Here is a 26,335-nt window from a genome sequence, read left to right as displayed (position 1 = left end):
GTAGCAGCATCCTGGCTACTAAAATACAGATTGCCAACTTGGCCATACAGCAAGGGATGCTGGGTACATTGGCCAAGTGAATCTCTTGAAGTTACAAAACCCAGAGAGCAGACATAAGCAGCAACCAGAAGCTAAAGGCATTAGCATAGGATAAAGGACACATCCTGCCAACAGTCATCCTGGATAGACGTATCTCATCAACTAAACAAAGAAGGGATACATATTAGTGACAAAGAACTAGACACTCAAGCCTAAAACAATGGAACAAGCATTAACTGGACCTTCAGTGATTAACAAAACTGCCCAAACCATTGGTAGTAATTATGCAGGATTGCCTGATTGGCTAAAGCATAGAAAGATCTAGGGGGAAAATATAAAAATAGAACTGGCCAATAGATCAGGCAGGAGACCTTCTGAGGACATCAGTATGGCTAAAGGCAGAGACCAGCTGACCATCTGGAGAGAGAGAGAGCGGAAGAGCGAGAGCAGCTTCTCACAGATGGAGATAGCAGGAGAGAGAGCAACTGCAACGCAGTGGCTCAGTGGTTAGCACTGTTGCCTCACAGCCCTAGGGAGCCAGGTTCAATTCGCACCTTGGGCAACTGTCTGTGTGGAGTTTGCACACTCTCCCTGTGTCTGTGTGGGTTTCCTCCGGGTGCTCCGGTTTCCTCCCACAGTCCAAAGATGTGCAAGTCATGTGAATTAGATATGTTAAATTGCCCATAGTGCTAGATGCCTAGTCAGGGTAAATGTAGGGCTTTGGGTGGGTTACTCTTCAGAGGGTTGATGTGGACTTAGAATCATAGAGATGTACAGCATGGAAACAGACCCTTTGGTCCAACTCGTCCATGCCGACCAGATATCCCAACCCAATCTAGTTCTATCTGTCAGCACCTGGCCCCATATCCCTCCCTAAACCTATGCCCTCTAGTTCTGGACTCCCCACCCCAGGGAAAAGACTTTGCCAATTTATCATATCCATGCCCCTCATAATTTTGTAAACCTCTATAAGGTCACCCCTCAGCCTCCGACGCTCCAAGGAAAACAGCCCCAGCCTATTCAGCCTCTCCCTGTAGCTCAGATCCTCCAACCCTGGCAACATCCTTGTGAATCTTTTCTGAACTCTTTCAAGTTTCACATCTTTCCAATAGGAAAGAGACCAGAATTGCACGCAATATTCCAGCAGTGGCCTAACCAATGTCCTGTACAGCCGCAACATGACCTCCCAACAATACTCTGACCAATAAAAGAAAGCATACTATCCTATCTACCTGCGACTCCACTTTCAAGGAGCTATGAACCTGCACACCAAGGTCTCTTTGTTCAGCAACACTCCCTAGGACCTTACCATTAAGTGTATAAGTCCTGCTAAGATTTGCTTTCCCAAAATGCAGCACCTCCCATTTGTCTGATTTAAACTCCATCTGCCACTTCTCAACCCATTGGCCCATCTGGTCCAGATCCTGTTGTAATCTGAGGTAACCCTCTTTGCTGTCCACTACACTTCCAATTTTGGTGTCATCTGCAAACTTACTAACTGTACCTCTTATGCTCACATCAAAATCATTTATGTAAATGACAAAAAGTAGAGGGCCCAGCACTGATCCTTGTGGCACTCCACTGGTCGCAGGCCTTCAGTCTGAAAAACAACCCTCCACCCTACCACCCTTCTTAAACAGTGGCACCACGTTTGCCAACCTCCAGTCTTCCGGCACCTCACCTATGACTAGCGATGATACAAATATCTCAGCAAGAGGCCCAGCAATCACTTCTCTAGCTTCCCACAGAGTTCTCGGGTACACCTGATCAGGTCCTGGGGATTTATCCACCTTTAACCATTTCAAGACATCCAGCAGTTCCTCCTCTGTAATTTGGACATTTTGCAAGATGTCACCATCGATTTCCCTACAGTCTATATCTTCCATATCCTTTTCTACAATAAATACTGATGCAAAATGTTCATTTAGTATCTCCCCCACTTTCTGTGGCTCCACACAAAGGCGCCTTGCTGATCTTTGAGGGGCCCTATTCTCTCCCTAGTTCCCCTTTGGCCTTAATGTATTTGTAAAACCCCTTTGGATCCTCCTTAATTCTATTTGCCAAAGCTATCTCATGTCCCCGTTTTGCCCTCCTGATTTCCCTCTTAAGTATACTCCTACTTTCTTTATACTCTTCTAAGGATTCACTCGATCTATCCTGTCTGTACCTGACATATGCTTCCTTCTTTTTCTTAACCAAACCCTCAATTTCTTTAGTCATCCAGCATTCCCTATACCTACCAACCTTCCCTTTCACCCTGACAGGAATATACTTTCTCTGGATTCTTGTTATCTCATTTCTGAAGGCTTCCTATTTTCCAGCCATCCCTTTACCTTCGAACATCTGTCTCCAATCAGCTTTCAAATGTTCTTGCCTAATTCCATCAAAATTGGCCTTCTTCCAATTTAGAACTTCAACTTTTAGATCTGGTCTATCGTTTTCCATCACTAATTTAAAGCGAATAGAATTATGGTCACTGGCCCCAAAGTGCTCCCCCACTGACACCTCAGTCACCTGCCCTGCCTTATTTCCCAAGAGTAGGTCAAGTTTTGCACCTTCTCTCGTTGGTACATCCACATACTGAATCAGGAAATTGTCTTGTACACACTTAAGAAATTTCTCTTCATCTACACCTTTAACACTATGGCAGTCCCACTCGATGTTTGGAAAGTTAGAATCCCCTACCATAACTACCCTATTATTCTTACAGATAGCGGAGATCTCCTTACAAGTTTATTTCTCAATTTCCCTCTGATTATTGGGGGGGTCTATAATACAATCCCAATAATGTGATCATCCCTTTCTTATTTCTCAGTTCCACCCAAATAACTTCCCTGGATGAATTTCCGGGAATATCCACCCTTAGCACAGATGCAATGTTATGCCTTATCAAAAATGCCACTCTTTTGCCTCCCTTTCTATCCTTCCTGTAGTATTTGTATCCTGGAACATTAAGCTGCCAGTCCTGCCCATCCCTGAGCCATGTTTCCGTAATTGCTATGATATCCCAGTCCCATTTTAGGTGTTGGGCTGAAGGGCCTGTTTCCACACTGTAGGGAATCTAAATCTAAAAGAGGCTATTGTAAATTTAAGAGATTAAATAGGATTAGAGGTGCTATTGTTTAGTGTTAAAGGTTATGTCCTAATTAAATTGAGGTTGTTTGCATTGCTACTGGCCTGTGTTCATACTGATTTGACTGATTCGGTGTTGTGCAACATCTCAACAAATTCATTCATAACATCCTGGTTGTAGTTGTCCAACTTGTTTAAGGAGGGACTAGACAAAGGAAACACAGTAGTGTTTGTCAAAAGCATTTAGGGTTGAGCAATAATTACTGACCTTGCCAGCAATGTTCACATCCCAGAAATAAATAAAAAGAAAACACAGTACAGCATGGCACCGAATTAACTTGTCTCAACAAGCATCAACTTCAACACTGCATCACTGGGAAGAAGGGAAGGAAGTAATCAAGCATTTGAAAAACATGGCAATGAACTCAGACATTTTAAATTTGTTTCAGAACAAATCCTACATATTTTTCCAAAATGTAGCAAATCTAACACGTACATTTAACATATTATTAATTCCAAGGTCAATATAACTCCTCCTCAAAATGCTTCAGATTGGCCTCACGTTAACTCTGCTTCTCTTTGCACAGATGCTATTTGACCTGCTGATTTTCTCCAGCATTTTCTGTTTTTGTTTCAGCTTCCCATCAGCTGCAGTATGTTTATGGGAGACAGCCTAAAGTCTACTTCTTCCTGTTCTGGCATCTCTATTTGTTTCATCATCAAAATGCTCTCATTTTAATTGTGTTAAGTTTACCCATGTGACAACCTACCTCAACTGTACCCAAACCACCTTGTCTTTAAAGATCGCCCATTACTCTGTTACAGTTTTTACTTTCGGCAGGTCTACTCTCACCACACTTTATTTGGCCCTCCTACAACTGAATGTATTTAGTTTGCTCCTTGTATACTTTCCAGTGCTAACCCAAATATTACGATCACTCTCCCCTAAAGGTTGCCCTAGTGACATTTGATCTACCTGATCTACCTCATCCCCCGAATCAGATTTAGCAATGCCTCCTTCCTCATTAAAGTGAAAGCATACTGGTCCAAACAACACACACATCAGAAACTCATGTCCTTCTCTGCCTGTACACGGTGGCTATCTCAGTCTAGATTAAGAAAACTAAGGTCTTGTAACATGACTGAACAATGGATTTTGCATTTCTCTGTAACATCCTGGCAAGTTTGCTCCTCCATAATTTTCCAAATAATTAGTGATTAATCGAATATACCAGTGGTGTAGTGGCACATCTATTGTTTCTTAACTCAAACTAAATAGATTGTCTTTGAATCCTCCTAGATATATTTTCTTGACAAATTATAATATTCTCCTTAATCAATACTGCCATCCTTCCTCCTTTACTTGCTTCCCTTTCCTTCCTATACACCTTGTAACTACAAATATTTAGTATATGGTCCTGTCCTTTTCTTGAACCACATCTCTGCCTTGGCCGCAATATCATGCTGTGCTTTCATTGGCTATTAATGTCTACAGCTCACCAACTTTATCACATTTTGTGTGTTTGTGTACATGCACTGTAACCCTGAATTTGACATTTCATCATTTGGCCTTAGCTTGACCTCCCTCTTCACCTAGTTAACCAATTGGAAATGGCTCTGTTGTTGCGATAAGGTGATGTATAAACGCTTGATCTTCTGCATTTAGAAAACAATTGACAAAGCTGCATTGTGCTTTTCATTAAAAAAAGACCCTTTATTGCTAATTTTGCATTTCAACAAGAGGCAATGGTTTAGTTGCGGCTTGGACCTGCCATCAAAAAAAAATTACATAAAAGAAACATGGAGAAAATTCAGTCTGTTTTGTGCAATGTTTTAAGTAGACAACTTAAAAAAAACGTTAAAAGTATAACATGATAAGTAGACTGTGCCCTCGCTAACTGAGGTTTTCTTCAACCCCATGTATGTGTAACTAAAGGGCTGTATCTTCTGACTCAGTACTCGGACCAAGGATTTCATTAGCCACCGTTTTGCCGTCATATTTGGGTTGATTACCTCCAAAATCTTCTGGGAGAATATCAGCATCAATCTCTTTGAAAAAGGCTTCCAGTTCCTCACCATAGATATAAACCTGTGAAGAAACAGGAATTTGTATTTCATGTCCTAAGTAATCTAATTGGGCAAAAGCCACACTACGTCAAACCACTAAATTACTTTTAAAGAGTTAAATTAAGTGTATTTTAAAGGCATATAAGATGCCAAAGAGGGTTGACAAAGTGGAATGTTGCCTCAGGTGGGGCAATGTAGAGCAAGAGGTCATAGTTTTAGGAGAAGTGGTAGCAGATTTAAAACAGAGATGAGGAGAAATTACTTCTCAAAGGGCCCTGAATCTGTGGAATTCATTACCCAAGTGGACAATGGACACTGGGACATTGAGTAACTTTAAGGCAGAGGTAGATTTTTATTTAGTAATAGGTTGAAGGGTTAGAGAGAGCAACCAGGAAAGTGGAGTTTAGGCAAAGGTGAGATCACCTACGATTTTACCAAATAACAGAGCAGGCTCAAGGATTTAAATTGCCTACTCCAGATCCTAGTTTGAATGATCTAATAAATGAGCGATTATATATTAAACATGATATGTAAGGACACATATTTAATTGATCACTGTCTGCAATATCCCTTAAATGATACTAATTTTTCAGTATTAAGGTTGTCACAATATCAGATGCACAATCACTGCTGTTTTATAGTTGGAGTTACTTCCTCTGAATGTATAGTCTGGCCAGCAGCTTCCCAAAGGTTGTTCAAGTGAAACATTTTCTTCTCAATAACTGAAAACCTTAAAACTCAATATGAATACTTGATTTTTTTTAATTCCAAAAATAAAATGATAATATTTATTTTTGGCATGTTTTCATGTTTACTTAAAAGTTTTTATTTGGTGGTCACAATTACTTTAGTAAACCTGGGCTGTATTCCATCCTTCCTTTTACTCATTCAGAGGATGTAGGCTTCATTGGTTGGGCCAACATTTATTGCCCTGGGGGAGATGGTGGTAAGCTGCTTTCTTGAACTGCTGCAGTTAAACCCATTGTGCTGTTAGGAAGCGAGTTTGAGGATTTTGACCCAGCAACTGTGTGTCATGTCAAGATGGTGTGTGTCACCACGGGAATTTGTAGATGGTGGTGTTGCCATGGCATCTGCTGCTCTTGTCCTTCTATGTCGTAGAGGTCACAGATTTGAAAGGAGCCTTCTTGAGTTGTTGCAGTTCCCCTTGTAGTCAGTACATGTTACTGCATTGGTGATGGAGCTAATACATGTTGTAGGTGTTAATGAGATGCCAATCAACTGCTCAGCTTCATGTGGATGGTGTTGAGCTTCTTAAGTGCTTTTGAAGTTGACCCCATGCAGGAAAGTGGAGAGTTGTTACCATCTCCTAACTTATGTCTTGTAGATGATTTATGGAGTCAGAATAGGGGTTAGTTGCCACACAATGGCCAGCCTCTGGGCTAATCTTGTAGCCACAGCATTTGTTTATTTCACAGAATCATAGAATCCCTACAGTGTGAAAGCAGGCCATTCAGCCCGACAAGTCCACACCGATCCTCCGAAGATCATCTCACCTAGACCCATCCCCCTACTCTATCCCTGTAACCCTGCATTTCCCATGGCTAACCCACCTAGCCTGCACATTCCTGGACACTATGGGTAATTTAGCATGACCAATCCACCTAACCTGCACATCTATGGACTGTGGGAGGAAACCGGAGCATCCGGAGGAAACCCACGCAGACACAGGGAGTATGTGCAAACTCCACACAGACAGTCACCCGAGGGTGAAATCGAACCTGGATCCCTGGTGCTGTGAGGCAGCTGTGCTAATCACTTGTTTGGTCCAGTTCAGTTTCCAGTTAGCAGTAACCCCAAGGATGTTGAATGTCGACAGTGGGGGATTCAGCGATTGAATGTCAGGAGGTGATACTTGGACTCTTTCCTGTTAGAGACAGCCATTGCCTGGCCCTTGTGTGGCATCACCTTCTTTCCCCATGACTATTACTCGCTTTTCCTCCCTGGAATTCAAGACCCTTTACATTGCTTCCCTCAAGAGTCTGTCTTTGTAATTTATTCTTCAAGTTCAATTTTGATCTCCTGTAGCGGGAAAGAACCCCAGGCCTTCAGCACAGTGATCTATTAAATATTTTGACTGAAACGTGATGGAACAATTCTGAGAGGGGGGGGTTCAAAGAGGGAAACAGGTTGGAAAAATGATTAAAAGTACTTTCAATATCCTTGTTTTTTCACTTACCCTCTCCAGAAGTTTGTTTTTCAAAAAAGGCTTGACCATGCTGTAGGTTGTGGTGAAATACCAAGGCTGATGGATGAAATACACAGCTTTGAACCGGGCAGGGAAGGAGTCCTGAAAGTTTAAAAAGCAATGCAAGTAAAATATAATCCAACTTTCATCACAGTCCTTTTTGCTCATTGATTCTGTGAGCATGTCTTGAGATGACGCTACCTGTTAGTACAGGTCAACGGCAAGACATTATCCCAATGCTTGGAGTCTGGTGATCGAAACATCATTTTATGTTTAAGCAAAATCAAGTCAACTGCTTTTGTGATTCAGTCCTTTGAAATATTTAGTCCCCAGCCGTTGCATATTTTTTTAAAGTCCAGCCCAATTTGAGCACGCTGGCAAATAGGATATGCTTATGGTACAAAAGTTGGAATTGTCATCCCCTTGAGTTTCCAAATACAGCCAAGATTGAGGGAAATGGTGACGTGAGGCTGGAGACGCTTTGAGAAGAGGGGGGAAGGAAATTTTAATACACTCTCTCCCAGCTCCTCTGAGTGGCCAGTCATGTGCAGGAAACCCATCAACTACAGAAGGACATTGAGGGCCAGGAGAGGAGGAGAAAAAGGAAATGGATACCTCAGTAATGAGGATGTGGAAGAAGAATAACTAGAAATGTACAAGTTAACTCTAGACAAATAGTTTCAATACAAAGAACGCTTTTTAAAAATCCTTTTTGTAAGAGAAAACAAAATGTAGTGTAAGCACATACTTTTCCCTGAATTGTCCCCCTAACTTTGAAAACTGAAAACAGGAGTTGGACTTTTCGCCACTCATGCCGTTTTCTATGCTGTCATACACATGTCCATAGAATCATTCTCTCCAGCCCGGGGCTTCCCTGCACTCACCTGAAGCATGTCTACCATTTTCTTCAGCTCTGAGGCTTTGATGCCAGATGCTTGTTGCATTGTAAATCCCCTAAAGTTTTCAATGATGCAAAAGCCATTAATCTGCGTCTCCTCGTTCTCCAGAAGCTTCTCCAGGATGACACAGTAAGCTCGAAGGATCTAGCAATGAAAAGAGCAATTCGAAATCACTTGCAACCAACTTCCCCATCACATTCTTGGATATAACATTGGCTTGGGTTTTACGCAGGTGACAGAGGTCCCATAGCAAGAGCGAAAAGTGGGCAAGGCAACCCCACTAGGAAATGGAACCCAGCACCTCATTTTGCTGGTGGCAAACAATTGACTGACCATTCCCAAGACTGGGTTGGGAGCTGAGCCTGAGCATCAATATGAAAGAAAAGGAAAATCAGGTGCTTTCTATATTAAGGGCTGGATCTACAAGTTGTAAATTATTTGTCTCCAAGCCAACGTCTTCCCGAAGGAGAAAAGATAGTTAGAAGCGGAAAGAGAAAAGTGATTAAGCAGGCACAAACAGTGACATGGGATAAGACTTGTGATCCAGAGTCCAGGCCAATTCTCTGGTAGGATTAGATCGAATCCCAACACAGTGTGGAATTTTGAAAAAAATAAATTAATTTAAAAGTTCACCCTCGTAACAGTGAGTATGAAGCTATCCCCAATTGTAATAAATCTCCTTTAGGGAGCTGGCCTGTACGTAACTCCAGATCCATATCCTTTGCTTGACTCTGAAATGGCCTAGCAATCTGTTCAATTCAAGGCCAATAAGTGATGAACATCAAATGCCGGCTTTTCCAGTTTCAAGAGACGATAAATTTAATATATAAGAAGCAAGAGTTTGGTGGGAGAAACAATCTTCCATTTTACTGGAATAAGCTGAATGTTACTGGAAACATCTTCTGTTACCTCATCGAAAGTGATTTCCTCGTAATCCCAGTTCTCGATGTTAAAGAGCAACACAACACGTCCGTACTTGTCTCGATTGGGAAGAATGCCTGGGTAACCTGCCTCGATGGTGCTACGTACAGCTTCAGGTGTTAGATTTTCAAAGAGCTCAGGATATTGCTCCCGAAAGCGCACGTAGCCTGCAGGAGAGAACAATCTGGAATAAATCAAACTCTCCAGCACAACCTTAAATACCACCATCTTCATAGCAGAATGGTGGTCATAGACTCATAGAGATATACAGCATGGAAACAGACCGTTCGGTTCAACCCGTCCATGCCGAACAGATATCCCAACCCAATCGAGTCCCACCTGCCAGCACCCGGCCCATATCCCTCCAAACTCTTCCTATTCATATACCCATCCAAATGCTTCTTAAATGTTGCAATGGTACCAGCCTCCACCATATCGTCTGGCAGCTCATTCCATACATGTACCACCCTCTGCATGAAAAGGTTGCCCCTTAGGTCTCTTTTATATCTTTCCCCTCTCACCCTAAACCTATGGCCTCTAGTCCTGGACTCCCCAACCTCAGGGAAAAGACTTTGTCTATTTATCCTATCCATGCCCCTCATAATTTTGTAAACCTCTATAAGGTCACCCCTCAGCCTCCGACGCTCCAGGGAAAACAGCGCCAGCCTGTTCAGCCTCTCCCTGTAGCTCAGATCCTTCAACCCTGGCAACATCCTTGTAAATCTTTTTTGAACTCTTTCAGGTTTCTCAACATTTTTCCGATAGGAAGGAGAACAGAATTGCACACAATATTCCAACAGTAGCCTAACCAATGTCCTGTACAGCTGCAACATGACCTCCCAACTCCTGTACTCAATATTCTGACCAATAAGGGAAAGCATACCACACTCCTTCTTCAGTATCCTATCTACCTGCGACTCCTCTTTCAATGAGCTATGAACCTGCACTCCAAGGTCTCTTTGTTCAGCAACACTCCCTAGGACCTTACTATTAAGTGTAAAAGTCCTGCAAAGATTTGCTTTCCCAAAATGCAGCACCTCGCATTTATCTGAATTAAACTCCATCTGCCACTTCTCAGCCCATTGGCCCATCTGGTCCAGATCCTGTTGTAATCTGAGGTAACCCTCTTCGGTGTCCACTGCACCTCTAATTTTGGTGTCATCTGCAAACTTACTAACTGTACCTCTTATGCTCACATCCAAATCATTTATGTAAATGACAAAAAGTACAGGACCCAGCACCGATTCTTGTGGCACTCCACTGGTCACAGGCCTCCAGTCTGAAAAACAACCCTCCACCACCACCCTCTGTCTTCTACCTTTGAGCCAGTTCTGTATCCAAATGGCTAGTTCTCCCTGTATTCCATGAGATCTAACCTTGCTAATCAGTCTCCCATGGGGAACCTTGTCGAATGCCTTACTGAAGTCCATATAGATCACATCTACTGCTCTGCGCCCATCAATCTTCTTTGTTTCTTCATCAAAAAACTCAATCAAGTTTGTGAGACATGATTTCCCACGCACAAAGCCATGTTGACTATCCCGAATCAGTCCTTGCCTTTCCAAATACATGTACATCCCTGTCCCTCAGGATTCCCTCCAACAACTTGCCCACCACCGAGGTCAGGCTCACTGGTCTATAGTTCCCTGGGTTGTCCTTACCACCCTTCTTAAACAGTGGCACCGCATTTGCCAACCTCCAGTCTTCCAGCACCTCACCTGTGACTAGCGATGATACAAATATCTCAGCAAGAGGCCCAGGAATCACTTCTCTAGCTTCCCACAGAGTTCTCGGGTACACCTGATCAGGTCCTGGGGATTTATCCACCTTTAACCATTTCAAGGCATCCAGCACTTCCTCTTCTGTAATCTGGGTATTTTGCAAGATGTCACCATCTATTTCCCTGCAGTTTATATCTTCCATATCCTTTTCCACAGTAAATACTGATGCAAGATATTCATTTAGTATCTCCCCCATTTTCTGTGGCTCCACACAAAGGCCGCCTTGCTGATCTATGAGGGGTCCTATTCTCTCCCTAGTTACCCATTTGTCCCTAATATATTTGTAAAAACCCTTTGAATTCTCCTTAATTGTATTTGCCAAAGCTATCTCATGTCCCCGTTTTGCCCTCCTGATTTCCCTCTTAAGTATCCTCCTACTTTCTTTATACTCTTCTAAGGATTCACTCGATCTATCCTGTCTATACCTGACATATGCTTCCTTCTTTTTCTTAACCAAACCCTCAATTTCTTTAGTCATCCAGCATTCCCTATACCTACCAGCCTTCCCTTTCACCCTGACAGGAATATACTTTCTCTGGATTCTTGTTATCTCATTGCTGAAGGCTTCCCATTTTCCAGCCGTCCCTTTACCTGCGAACATCTGCCTCCAATCTGCTTTTGAAAGTTCTTGCCTAATACAGTCAAAATTGGCCTTTCTCCAATTTAGAACTTCAACTTTTAGATCTGGTCTATCCTTTTCCATCACTATTTTAAAACAAATAGCATGATGGTCGCTGGCCCCAAAGTGCTCCCCCACTGACACCTCAGTCACCTGCCCTGCCTTATTTCCCAAGAGTAGGTCAAGTTTTGCACCTTCTCTAGTAGGTACATCCACATACTGAATCAGGAAATTGTCTTGTACACACTTAAGAAATTCCTCTCCATCTAAACCTTTAACACTATGGCAGTCCCACTCGATGTTTGGAAAGTTAGAATCCCCTACCATAACTACCCTATTATTCTTACAGATAGCTGAGATCTCTTTACAAGTTTATTTCTCAATTTCCCTCTGACTATTGGGGGGTCTATAGTACAATCCCAATAATGTGATCATCCCTTTCTTATTTCTCGGTTCCACCCAAATAACTTCCCTGGATGTTTTTCCAGGAATATCCTCCCTCAGCACAGCTGTAATGCTATTCCTTATCAAGAATGCCGCTATCCCTTATTAAAAATGCCACTCCCCCTCCTTTCTTGCTTAACCTTCTATCCTTCCTGTAGTAATTGTATCCTGGAACATTAAGCTGCCAGTCCTGCCCATCCCTGAGCCATGTTTCTGTAATTGCTATGATATCCCAGTCCCATGTTCCTAACCATGCCCTGAGTTCATCTACCTTCCCTGTTAGGCCCCTTGCATTGAAATAAATGCAGTTCAGTTTATTAGTCCTACCTTGTCCCTGCCTGTTTGACTCACTTCTGTTCTCAGCTGTACCCGTCTCAGACCGATCTCTTTCCTCACTAACTCCTTGGGTCCCACCCCTTACTCGTTTAAATCTTCCCAAGCAGTTCTAGCAAATCTCCCTGCCAGTATATTCGTCCCCTTCCAATTTAGGTGCAATCTGTCCTTCTTGTACAGGTCACTTCGACCCCAAAAGAGATTCCAATGATCCAAAAATGTGAATCCTTCTCCCATACACCAGCTCCTCAGCCATGCATTCATCTGCTCTATCTTCCTATTCCTGCCCTCACTCGCTCGTAGCACTGGGAGTTATCCAGATATTACTACCCTTGAGGACCTCCTTTTTAAATTTGTGCCTAACTCTCTGTAATCTCCCTTCAGAGTCTCAACCTTTTCCCTTCCAATGTCGTTGGTTCCAATGTGGACAATGACCTCTTGTTGGCCCCTCTCCCCCATGAGAACATTCTGCACCCTCTCTGAGACATCCTTGATCCTGCACCAGGGAAACAACACACCATTCTGCTTTTTCTCTGCTGGCCACAGAAACGTCTGTTTATACCTCGGACTACAGAATCCCCGAATACAATTGATCTCTTGGAAGCCGACGTACCCCTCGTTGCATTAGAGCCAGTCTCAATACCAGAAACCTAGCTGTTTGTGCTACATTCCGCTGAGAATCCATCACCCCCTACATCTTCCAAAACAGTATACCTGTTTGAAATGGGTATAGACCCAGAAAATAACACCGTCTTAATCCTCTACAAACACTGCCCCAGGCTAAATTAATAGCTATGGCTTATATTTTAAGATTAATCAAGAGACTTATCTCCAAAAACATGTAATCAAGAAAGAATCCACTGTCCTCACTACTGCAGCCTTTCTCTTGGACAGACTTAAAACTACAATTAACTTATCTGATTCTGTGCTGTGAACTTCACCCAACAATTCCTCCAAAATTAGTTGTGAATTTCACTGTTTGTTAAGTTTCCCAGATGCACTCCGATGCAACCCAGTTAGGTATGAAATCTTTTGCTGTGCTGTTTTCACATTGTGGTGACCGTTCTCTTTGCATCTTCCTCTTACGATAGTAATAGTTCCAATATGGAATTCAGGAGAGATGACTTTACTCAGAGACTAGTGAGAATGTGAAACTTGCCGCAAGGTAGCGTTGTAAGGAGAGATAAGTCAGAAGGATGCATTTAAGGGGAAACTAGATTTGTGCACAATGGAGAAAGGAATAGGAGGTTACACAAATAGGATAAGGCCAAGTAGTGTTAGAGGAAAATAGCGTGGAGTATGCACACAGGATTAGATCTATGGGTTGAATATTCAGTTTGCAGGCTGAAAATTCCATATCATTCCATTACTGGAGAAGTCAAGCAGCAAATTCCTGTCACTGGTAAGTTGTTATGTTCACGGAGAATTAAGCTCTCAATCAGAACCATTCACTAGGCCACAGTCTACTGGCAAGCATTACCCAGCTTTAATTATCCAGCCACATTTATTTAAAAGATTTGTTTGTGTTTTTGTTTTGTTTGTGTCAGCATTATTCTATTCTTTGTAGTCTCAACTGGTTATTTCTTGATTTACCTAATCACTGGACAATATCTGCCTGTGTCTCATGAACATTGAGAGGAACGTTCACATCGAGGGACCACTAATTAATCCAGAGATAATCAACTTTCCCATGCCAAAACTCTGGGCCTTGTCAGAAGTAATTACTCAATAGCGGACACAGGAGGCCTACCCTTGTTTAATGAGTACCTTCTGAATGTCTAGTGGCTGAGTGCTTTGCACTTGCTGATTGGACTTTAGTGAAGTGTCAGGACTTGGGTTTGCACATTCCACAGAAGCCATAGTCATTGCTGCCTGTGACCTGCCTCTGCAGTGTGTGCTGAGCTAGCCAGGATGACAAGGAGGCCCAGACAATTGGTCTTGTTTCTTTGGACCAAAAAGATGAAAAAGACAAGTTCCTGGTCCTGATATATTTGAGATGGCTCTACCAGGGCAGCATTTATATGACATAAAAATTTTTAACACACCGTTCACATTCAAATAACCTTTTAACGGGATCTTAATCAACTTGGGCAATAGGCTGAGGAATGGCAGTTGGAGTTTAATTCAGATGAATGCAAGGTGTTGCATTTTGGAAAGACATACCTGGTCAGGGCTTACAGTTAATGGTAGAGCCCTGAGAGGTGTTGCTGAACAGAGAGACCCAGAGGTGCAGGTGTGTAGTGAAAGTGGCATCGCAGGTAGACAGGGTAGTGAAGGAGACCTTTCGTATGCTTGCCTTCGTCGGTCAGAGTACAGGAGTTGGGACATCATGTTACAACTGTACGAGGCATTAGTAAGGTCACATTTGCAGTACTGAACATAATTCTGGTCACCCTGCTATAAGAAGGATGTTATTAAACTGGAAGGGGTGCAGAAAAGATTTACAAGGACGTTACAAAGACTGGAGGGTTTGAGTCATAAGGAGAGGCTGAATAGGCTGGAACATTTTTCCCTTTAGTGTAAGAGGCTGAGGGGAGACCTTACAGAGGTTATAAAACCATGAGGGGCATAGCTAAGGTGAATAGCCAAGGTCTTTTCCCCAGGTTGGGGAACCCAGAACTGGAAGCCATAAGGTGAGAGGGGAAAGATTAAAAGAGGCTTGAGAGGAAACTTTATCACAAGTAGGTTGGCGAATATATAGAATGAGCTGCCAGGGGAAATTGTAGAGGCAGGTGCAATTACATTTAAAAGACGTTCGGACAAGTACTTGGATGGGAAAGGTTTGGAGGATGTGGGCCAAATCCAGGGAAATGGGATTAGTTCAGTTTTGGAAAGCTGGTCAACATGGATGAGTTGGGCCGAAGGGTCTGTTTCTGTGCTGTATGACTCTATGACTCTTTCAGTGACTGACCTAAATCACGTATGAAGAACCACTTCAACAAATCATACCTAGGGGAAGATACATGGGAGGAAATCTGAGGGAACACTTGGCAAAGCAACAAAGTCTGCCAGTCTTTCCTATGTTTGTATTCTCCTTTCAGTGCAAAGGAATTTTCTGAGCTAACTGAGAGAAAAAAGCAATACTAAGAGTGAGCAATCAGACCCTTCTACACAGTCATTGCCACATTATCAATTTGGTGAATCTACATTTCATTGAATGGAGAGCTTAACCAAAATCTGAACGGTACTTTACCACCTGGGAATAATTTGCATAAGATAGTCAATCACAACAATAACAACTTATTTCTCAATTCAAGGGAAGACATGTTAATTGTCATCAGATTGAGTACTATTCCAGAGAATTGGTCAGTGCAAAACCAACTCAGAGAAAGTGAGGACTGCACATGCTGGCGATTAGAGTTGAAAAGTGTGGTGCTGGAAAAACACAGCCAGTCAGGCAGCATCCAAGGAGCAGGAGAGTCGACATTTTAAGCATAAGCCCTTTATCAGGAATGGAGTTTGTGGTCCACAGGGGCTGAGAGCTAAATGGGAGGGGAAAGAGGCTGGGGGGGAGGTCGCTGGGAATGCGGCGATAGGCAGATGGAGGTGGGGGGGTGAAGGTGATAGGTCGGAGAGGAGGGTGAAGCAGGTAGGTGGGAAGGAAGATGGGCAGGTAGGACAGTTCAAGAGGACAGTGCCGAATTGGAAGGTTGGATCTGGGATAAGTTGGGGGGAGGGGAAATGGGGAGACTGGTGAAATTCATGTTGATCCCATGTGGTTGGAGGGTCCCAAAGTGAAAGATGAGGCGTTCTTACTCCAGGCGTTGGGTGGTTAGGGTTTGGCGATGGAGGAGGCCCAGGACTTGCATATCCTTGATGGTGTGGGATGGGGATTTAAAGTGTTTGGCCACAGGACAGTGGGGTTGTTTAGTGCATGTGTCTCAGAGATGTTCACTGAAACTTTCTGCAAGTTGGCATCCTGTCTCCCCAATGTAGAAGAGACAACATCGAGAGCAATGGACACAGTGGATGACGTGTGGAAGTACAGGTAAATCTCTGTCAGATGTGGAAGGATCCTTTGGAGCCTTGAACGGAGATAAGGGCACAAGTTTTGCATTTCTTTTGGTGGCAAGGAAAGATGCCAGGAGTGGAGGGTGGGTTGGTGGGGGCATTGAACCTAACAAGGAAGTCGTGGAGGGAATGGTCTCTGAGGAATGCAGATAGGGGTGGAGAAGGAAATATATCCCTGGTGGTGAGGTCTGTTTGTAGGTGGTGGAAATGGCGAAGCATGATGCGTTGTATCTGGAATTTGGTGGGGTGGAAGATGAGGACCAGGGGCTTCTGTCTTTGTAGCGATTGGAGGAGAGGGGTTCAAGGGCAGAAGTGCAGGAGGTGAAGGAGACACGGGGGAGGGCATTGTCGACCACTTGGTAGGGGAAATTGTCATCCTTGAAGAAGGAGGCCATCAGGATGTTCTGTGGTGGAATTGGTCCTCCTGGGAGCAGATGCGGCAGAGGCGGAGGAATTGGGAGTAAGGGGTAGCTTTTTTACAGGAGGGAGGATGGGAGGAGGTGTAGTCCAGGTAGCTGTGGGAGTCGGTGGGTTTGACGTAGATGTCCGTGTTGAGACTGTTGCTAGAAATGGAGATGGAGAGGTCCAGGAAGGGGAAGGAGGAGCCCAGGATGGTCTAGGTGAATTTGAGGTCAGGGTGGAAGGTGCTGGTGACTTTGATGAACTGTTCAACCTCCTCACGGGAACACGAGGTGGCACCGATCCAGTCATTGATGCAACAGAGAGAAAGGTGGAGAATAGTGACGGTGTAGCTGTGGAAGATGGACTGTTCCACATACTCGACAAAGAGGCAGGCATAGCTGGGTCCCATTCCCTCCGCCAATCCCTTGTTAGGTCCACAGACCTCATCAACCCACCCTCCACTCCTGGCATCTCCCCTTGCCACCACAAGAAGTGCAAAACCTATGCCTACACCTCCCCCCTCACCTCCGTCCAAAGTCCCAGAGGATCCTTCAACATCTGACAGGGATTTACCTGCACGTCCACACATGTCATCGCCTGCTCCTCGGTTGCTGCCTGACCAGCTGTACTTTTCCAGCACCACACTGTTCGACAGTGCAAAAGCAACTCTAGGTAGTATTTCAAAATGTATCATTGAGCTGGGTCTCAACACTTGCAATTCCTCTCAGTCAACCCTGTTTCATTTCTCACCTTTGAGAAGATCATATGCCCTTTTCACATCATATTTTCTTGCTCTAACAAATCGTAGGAAGAAAGAGTCATCTTTGTCTTTTGTCTTTTCAAACACAGTTTTGCAAATCTCCTCTCCAGTGTCAGCAGAATCAAGGACATGTTTCTGAAGCTCTTTCACACATATCACTCGTTTCTCCTCTGTCTCATTCAGTTCATCTTTCGCCTTTGGAAAGAAATGAAAATCCATGGTCATTGTTCAGGCAATTAGTGTGTCTAAACTCTGAAGGAGGATCACTGATCCCGAAACGTCAATTCTGCTTTCTCCCCACAGATGCTTCCAGAGCTGCTGAGTTTTTCCAGCAATTTCTGATTTTGTGTCTAAATCCAAAATTGGACTGCATCACAGAATTCAGGGAAAAGTGGGCTTTATTGTACCTACATCAAATGTGAATTCCTGACTCCAAGTGTTCCAGAAAAGAGCTTAAAAAGGAAAAGACTAAACAAACAACAAGTCAGTCTGTTACTTTCTTGTGTGCTTTGAAATAGCCAAGTCAAATCAATGCAGAATTATGTCTCTGAATACACCATTTCCCCACTATTCTGATTAGGAATCGTTTGAAGCTTTTAAAAGAAAAAATAAAATAATAACAAAATGGAAGAGGTGCAATGCCATGTTAAAGTTCAATTAAGCGATCTTAATAAAAGATCTTTTCTCCTTATTGATAAAGATTACAACGCAGGAACAAGACTCAGAAATCAGTATTCGAAGCAATACTGGGTAGATTCAAAGTGTTTTTACATTGGAACTGTCAAACTGTGCTGGGGGGATTGGTGAGCATACAAAAACTCATATAATAAAATGAGCCTTAGCACATTCCTGAGTCTACCTGTTCAGAACCAACTGGATTACACACATAGCTGTCTTGTAGTACATTCAAATCTCTGTTCTAGGTACTCGGCTCAACATCACTGAAGGGAAGTTCGTTATTAACATGAAGACATCCATTAAAGTTACTTGCTTGAACTTTGAACCTTTCATCACGTCAAACAGCGCTCAGATAGACCGCTCTGTGACATTTAAACAAAGCAGATGGCAAATGAGGCTCTAATCCTGGCTTTCTTGTCCTGTCTCTTTCTTGTTCTAACATAATGGGTACTGACCCCATTTCAAAGGATAATAAAGATAGTCCTTTTAAAGGGCAATTATCTGTGTAGATTTGACAGCAAGTTTTTCTCTCATTGTATACTGCTTAGTAGGTGTGAGATAGATTTATCGGATTTCTAAGGCCTTGGTGCCTTTTGAACGAGAGATAGGAGACTATGGGATATCTGCAAACAACTAGATAGGTGGTTGCAACCCTTCCCCCAAGACTGCTAAAAAAAATCTACAGCAGTATTAGCCCATCAGAGATCCAAAACAACCTTTGCCAGTTCAGAAAGAGTTAGATATTAAATACTGGTATTTTGAATTACAATATTTCCAAGGTGAGACAAGGCTAGACTTTTAAAGAATTACTTTGAATGGACATAATTGAGCCACTGTAGCCTTAAGTTCAATCTTCCAGCAATTTCCAGACAATCAATCTTTCAAAATCTGCTTCCAAGTTACAGCAAAGCTGGGTTTGTCTAACAAAGCTGATTATAAAAATTCTATACTCACATGAAGGAAGTTTTTTAAACCTTTTAGGAAAAGTGAGTAAATCATACATTTCAAACAGTTAGAGGTCTGTCTGACCAAGGAAATTGTTTGCGTAACTAATAAAATAAACAAATTAGTAACGTAAAACTTGACAAAATTTCACTACAGTTTCAGTATGCAACATTGTTTGTCAAATGAATAAAAATGAATCTCTTGAAGATGTGTTGCGCATAGAACCCTGGAATAGTTCACAGCTTCACTGTGTGTGTACTTGTATCAATATTTCTATAACTGTGCATTGCATATATCTGTATGGACTGTGTTTGTCTGTTTTATATATGTATATCCTGGTGTATGTTGATATCTCTGTGCATGTTAATATCTGCATGTGCTTTACTCCAGACCAAAGCTGTGACTGGTTTTCCATGTAACACGTTCATTTGCTGAACCTTTAAAAGCTGTTTTCGTGGGTCTCCCTTGGAAGATTTAGATTGATTCTAGTGCAGGCTGCATTACATTTCATTTTCCCTCAGAAGGAATCGAAAGAAAGGTCATGGCATTGTTAAAGTCGAGATGAAGGTCAGATGTGGTCTGAGAATGCTTTGCGAAAGTTGCAGAATGTTCCAAAAGTTGCACAATCACAGCTGCCTTTGGAGCTGCCTGCAAGGCACTGATATACAGTCGGTTCTGCTATAACGCAGGAGTTCCATTCTTGTGCAATCCTGTGTTATAAGAAAATTGTGGGATAGCAGCACCATTTAACTAATGGGGCCAGAATCGTGTTACAACCGATACACGCTTTAAAACTTTGCGCGTAAGAAACAGTGTCCCCAATTCGTCAATCGTGTTATAGCGAATTTATATTAACAAAACGTACATTATAGCAGAACAATCTGTATCTGAGTCTTGGTTTGTCATAATCTTCCATGTGCTCTCAAACTTGATTGCATTTTGGCAATCATTCTTTGCTCTAACACTACATTACTTTCCATGTAATACTGTGCTGTTTGTTCAACAGGGTGTTGCTCTCATGAGTTGATGACTCGGTAGGAAGCATTGAGAATATTTTAGTCTTTGGCCCTCATCACAGAGTTGTCTCCCCAGCAAGCCAATTCTACTCACCCTCAGTATAGACTGAGCCATTGTTCATCTTCCTAGTTGACCTTGATCTGAGATCCTCATATCCTGGTCATCATTAAAAGGCTCTATTTTCAGCTCCATGATGTCACTTAGCTCCACACTGACTCAGCTCATCTCTCAAATACATCATGTCTTTAACATTGATATTCAAATGCACGCTTAGCCTAAGACCCCAGCAAGCCCATAACGGGGAGAGGAGAGCAAGCTGAGTTGGGGGTCAGAGTAAGGAATCATCTGTGAGAAAGGAGCCAAGTCAAATTCAAAGCAGAGGGACGGGTCTCAGTGGGGTTCCCCTCCCATTTCCTAGATTCCTCAATCATGCACTAACTTAACCCTCTCCTCCTAACATTAACATAAACACACACACACACACGTACTGACACACACACATACATACACACAGATACACACTCACATACACATACTGACCCACACACACATACATATGCTGACACACACACACGCACACACACATGACAGGGGAAGCTGCAAAAGATACAGAAAAACTCTATGAGTACAGCGCAACCACTGTGCCACCACTATAGGGCTCAGGGATGATCAACATAACCAGCCAATGGACAAATCCCTTTGGCCCAGTTGAACTGTTGGCTCACCTGTAGTCAGTTTTCCAGCCAGTAGGAATCAGATGTGCAGCATCTTCAATGATTTCATCTACCTGCCTGCCTCCTTGCATCTCCAGCAGCTTCCCTAAATCCAAGCCATCGTTCATTCTGCTATTGCTCCTAAACCTGACATACATTGACTCTCATTGACTCACTTTGTACCTTGATTTTAAAATTCTCATTCTCACATTCATATCTCGACATGGCCATTTCACCCTCATCTGTCCTACCTCTCCCAGGACCACGAACTTTCCAAATTTCTATGCCCCTCTAATTCTGGCCTTTTATGTACACCCCACTTAATGCAACCCATCATTGACAACTATGCCTTCAAGTCTTTCAATAAATGTGTGTGTTGTGCATATGCGTCTGTTTGCAAAGAAATATCTTCACTGATAATGCAGGGAGCTTTGTGCACTGGCTCCCCTTCTCTGCATCATTTCTTGATTGAAACTAACTCCTCCAATGGGCAGGAAGGTGTCCAGACTGACCTTCTGCTGTGTGTGAAGGGGCAGTGTCTCACATTTCCCAAACACAGGCCCATGATCCTTCGTGGTAAGATGCTCAAGTTTGGTACGCAGAGCCTGCTCCTCCTCAGAGACCATCCGGAATGTTCCTGTTTGCTGAAGAATGGAATATGCTGACTTTAAATTGCCTCACAGTTTAGTCATAAAGTTCTAAGATGACAAAACAAATTCACCAAGTACATAACCAGTGGCTAATAACTATATGAAATTGAGGACAGTATATGTCTGACATGTATGGTAGCATTTATGAAACACTGATTTTGTCCTTCTTCCCCTCCTTCCCTATACCAGCCAATCTACTGACTTTTCATTGGGTCTTTACATATTATAGAAGATACGTGGCACAACAGCAGGCCATTTGGTGCTAACCATTTGGCGCTAAATGAATACTTTTCATCAGTATTCACACTAGAAAAAGACAATGTGGTTGAGGAGAATACTGAAATACAGGATACTAGACTAGATGGGATTGAGGTGCATAAGGAGGAGGTGTTGGCAATTCTGGGAAATGTAATAAAGATACATCCCATGGGCAGGATGGGATTTATCCGAGGATTCTCTGGGAAGCGAGGGAGGAGATTGCCGAGCCTTTGGCTTTGATTTTTATGTTGTCATTGTCTACAGGAATAGTGCCATCCAAATGCCTCTTACATGTTGCAATTGTACCAGCCTCCACCACATCCTCTGGCAGCTCATTCCACACACGTACCACCCTCTGTGTGAAAACGTTGCCCCTTAGGTCTCTTTTATATCTTTCCCCTCTCACCCTAAACCTATGCCCTCTAGTTCTGGACTCCCCAACCCCAGGAAAAAGACTTTGTCTATTTATCCTATTCATGCACTTCATAATTTTGTAAACCTCTATCTACCTGCAACTCCTCTTTCAAGGAGCTATGAACCTGCACTCCAAGGTCTCTTTGTTCAGCAACACTCCCTAGGACCTTACCATTAAGTGTATAAGTCCAGCTAAGATTTGCTTTCTCAAAATGCAGCACCTCCCATTTATCTGAATTAAACTCCATCTGCCACTTCTCAGCCCATTGGCCCATCTGGTCCAGATCCTGTTGTAATCTGAGGTAACCCTCTTCGATGTCCACTACACCTCCAATTTTGGTGTCATCTGCAAACTTACTAACTGTACCTCTTATGATCGCATCCAAATCATTTATATAAATGACAAAAAGTAGAGGGCCCAGCACCAATCCTTGTGGCACTCCACTGGTCACAGGCCTCCAGTCTGAAAAACAACCCTCCACCACCACCCTCTGTCTTCTACCTTTTGAGCCAGTTCTGTATCCAAATGGCTAGTACTCCCTGTATTCCATGAGATCTAACCTTGCTAATCAGTCTCCCATGGGGAACCTTGTCGAATGTCTTACTGAAGTCCATATAGATAACATCTACTGCTCTGTCCTCATCAACCTTCTTTGTTACTTCTTCAAAAAACTCAATCAAGTTTGTGAGACATGATTTCTCATGCACAAAGCCATGTTGTCCATCCCAAATCAGTCCTTGCCTGTTCAAATACATGTACATCCTGTCCCTCAGGATTCCCTCCAACAACTTGCCCACCACCGAGGTCAGGCTCACCGGTCTATAGTTCCCTGGCTTGTCTTTACCGCCCTTCTTAAACAGTGACACCACGTTTGCCAACCTCCAGTCTTCCAGCACCTCACCTGTGACTAGCGATGATAAAAATATCTCAGCAAGAGACCTAGCAATCACTTCTCTAGCTTCCCACATAGTTCTCGGGTACACTTGATCAGGTTCTGGGGATTTATCCACCTTCAACTGTTTCAAGACATCCAGCACTTCCTCCTCTGTAATCTGGACATTTTGCAAGATGTCACCATCTATTTTCCAACAGTCTATATCTTCCATGTCCTTTTCCACAGTAAATACTGATGCAAAATATTAATTTAGTATCTCCCCATTTTCTTAACTAAACCCTCAATTTCTTTAGTCATCCAGCATTCCCTTTTCCGACCAGCCTTCTCTTTCACCCTGACAGGAATATACTTTCTCTGGACTCTTATTATCTCATTTCTGAAGGCTTCCTATTTTCCAGCCGTCCCTTTACCTTCGAACATCTGCCCCCAATCAGCTTTCGAACGTTCTTGCCTAATACCATCAAAATTGGCCTTTTTCCAATTTAGAACTTCAACTTTTAGATCTGGTCTATCCTTTTCCATCACTATTTTAAAACAAATAGCATGATGGTTGCTGGCCCCAAAGTGCTCCCCCACTGACACCTCAGTCACCTGCCCTGCCTTATTTCCCAAGAGTAGGTCAAGTTTTGCACCTTCTCTAGTAGGTACGTTCCACATACTGAATCAGAAAATTGTCTTGTACACACTTAAGAAATTCCTCTCCATCTAAACCTTTAACACTATGGCAGTCCCACTCGATGTTTGGAAAGTTGGAATCCCCTACCATAACTACCCTATTATTCTTACAGATAGCTGAGATCTCCTTACAAGTTTATTTCTCAATTTCCCTCTGACTTATGGGGGGGTCTATAATACAGTCCCAATAATGTGATCATCCCTTTCTTATTTCTCAGTTCCACCCAAATAACTTCCCTGGATGCTTTTCCAGGAATATCCTCCCTCAGCACAGCTGTAATGCTATCCCTTATCAAAAATGCTCCGCCCCCTCCTCTCTTGCCTCCCTTTCTATCCTTCCTATAGCATTTGTATCCTGGAACATTAAGCTGCCAGTCATACCCATCCCTGAGCCATGTTTCTGTAATTGCTATGATATCCCAGTCCCATGTTCTTAACCATGCCCTGAGTTCATCTACCTTCCCTGTTAGGCCCCTTGCATTGAAATAAATGCAGTTTAATTTATTAGTCCTAACTTATCCCTGCCTGCCCTGACTGTTTGACTCACTTCTGTTCTCAGCTGTACCCATCTCAGACCGATCTCTTTCCTCACTATCTCCCTGGATCCCAATGCCCCCCCCACCTCCCCCCACACACTCCCACCTGACTAATTTAAATCCTCCCAAGTAGTTCTAGCAAATTTCCCTGCCAGTATATTAGTCCCCTTCCAATTTAGATGCAATCCGTCCTTCTTGTACAGGTCACTTCGACCCCAAAAGAGATTCCAATGATCCAAAAATGTGTATCCTTCTCCCATACACCAGCTCCTCAGCCATACATTCATCTGCTCTATCTTCCTATTCCAGCCCTCACTAGCTCATAGCACTGGGAGTAATCCAGATATTACTACCCTTGAGGACCTCCTTTTTAAATTTCTGCCTAACTCTCTGTAATCTCCCTTCAGAGTCTCAATCTTTTCCCTTCCAATGTCGTTGGTTCCAATGTGGACAATGACCTCTTGCTGGCCCCTCTCCCCAGTGAGAATATTCTGCACTCTCTCTGAGACATCCTTGATCCTGGCACCAGGGAAACAACACACCATTCTGCTTTTTCTCTGCTGGCCACAGAAACGTCTGTGTGTACCTCGGACTACAGAATCCCCTAATACAATTGATCTCTTGGAAGCCGACGTCCCCCTTGTTGCATTAGAGCCAGTCTCAATACCAAAAACTTGGCTGTTCATGCCACATTCCCCTGAGAATCCATCACCCCCTACATTTTCCAAAACAGCATACCTGTTTGAAATAGGTATATCCACAAAAGACTCCTGCACTAGGTGTCTACCTCTCTTACCCTTCCTGGAGTTAACCCATCTATGTGACTGTATCTGAGACTTTCCCCCCTTTCTATAACTGCCATCCATCACATACTGTTGCTGTTGCAAATTCCTCATCACTTCTATCTGTCTTTCCAACCAATCCACTCGATCTGATAAGATTCTCATCCATCAGCATTTATGGCAGATATAATCCGCAGTAACCCTTAAACTCTCTTTAAACTCCCACATCTGATAAAAAGTACATATCACTGCAAAGGCCATTTTTGCTCCTTCACAATCTACAGACCCAGAAAATAACACCGTCTTATTCCTCTACAAACACTGCCCCAGATTAAATTTATAGCTATGGCTTATATTTTAAGTTTAATCAAGAGACTTATCTCCAAAAACATATAATCAAGAAAGAATCCACTATCCTCACAACTGCAGCCTTTCTCTTGGACAGACTTAAAACAACAATTAACTTATCTGATTCTGTGCTGTGAACTTTGCCCAACAGTTCCTCCAGGATTAGTTGTGAATTTCACTGTTTGTTAATTTTCCCAGATGCACTCCGATGTCTACTCCGATACACAAATTCAAACAGCAAAGGCAGTAACTGTGCAGGTTATCTCTCTCTCCCTCTCTCTCTCTCTCTCTCCTGCACTGACCTCACCATGTGCTTCCTTTGTCTGCTCTTCTCCCTTTTAAAACTGCTGTTGATTTGACTTTTTTTTTCCAAAGTTCCAAAACAATGCAACAGCATATAAAACAGTAATTGCTGCTCCTGGAATTCGAGACAACCCTGGAAATTATAGACCTGTGAGCCTTACGTTGGTTGTGGGTAAAGTGTTGGAAAGGGTTCTAAAGAGATAGGATTTATAATCATCTAGAGAGGAATAAGTTGGTTAGGGATAATCAACACGGTTTTGTGAAGTGATGGTCATGCCTCACAAACCTGAATTGAGTTCTTTGCAAAGTCGACCAAACAGGTGGATGAGGGTACAATGGTTGATGTGGTTTATATGGATTTCAGTAAGGCATTTGATAAGGTTCCCCATGGTAGGCTATTGTACAAAATACAGAGGCATGGGATTGAGGATGATTTAACAGTTTGGATCAGAAATTAGCTAGCTGAAAGAGGACAGAGGTTGGTGGTTGATGGGAAATATTCATCCTGGAGTTCAGTTACTAGTGGGGTACTGCAAGGATCTGGTGTGGGTCCACAGTTGGTCATT

At 43.0% G+C, this 26,335-nt stretch overlaps 1 protein-coding gene across 1 annotated transcript in view; it reads right to left on the bottom strand.

Moving 5' to 3' along the window:
- Nucleotides 1–4,804: 4,804 nt before the first annotated feature.
- Nucleotides 4,805–26,335, bottom strand: part of rlbp1b (retinaldehyde binding protein 1b) — a 40,289-nt gene continuing 18,758 nt past the window's right edge. The window contains exons 3-8 of the mRNA XM_072565178.1: nt 21,420–21,551; nt 17,545–17,749; nt 9,193–9,371; nt 8,269–8,427; nt 7,376–7,486; nt 4,805–5,200 (exon numbers count right to left, since the gene is read on the bottom strand). Of these exons, the coding sequence (XP_072421279.1) occupies nt 5,042–5,200; nt 7,376–7,486; nt 8,269–8,427; nt 9,193–9,371; nt 17,545–17,749; nt 21,420–21,551 (945 nt within the window). The 3' untranslated portion in view covers nt 4,805–5,041. The remainder of the gene's footprint in view (nt 5,201–7,375; nt 7,487–8,268; nt 8,428–9,192; nt 9,372–17,544; nt 17,750–21,419; nt 21,552–26,335) is intronic.

Source organism: Chiloscyllium punctatum, chromosome 48 (genome assembly GCF_047496795.1).
Source record: "Chiloscyllium punctatum isolate Juve2018m chromosome 48, sChiPun1.3, whole genome shotgun sequence".
Classification (NCBI taxonomy): Eukaryota; Metazoa; Chordata; class Chondrichthyes; order Orectolobiformes; family Hemiscylliidae; genus Chiloscyllium; species Chiloscyllium punctatum.
Note: the sequence above shows the minus strand (reverse complement) of the source record. Positions and strands in the feature narration are given on the sequence as shown.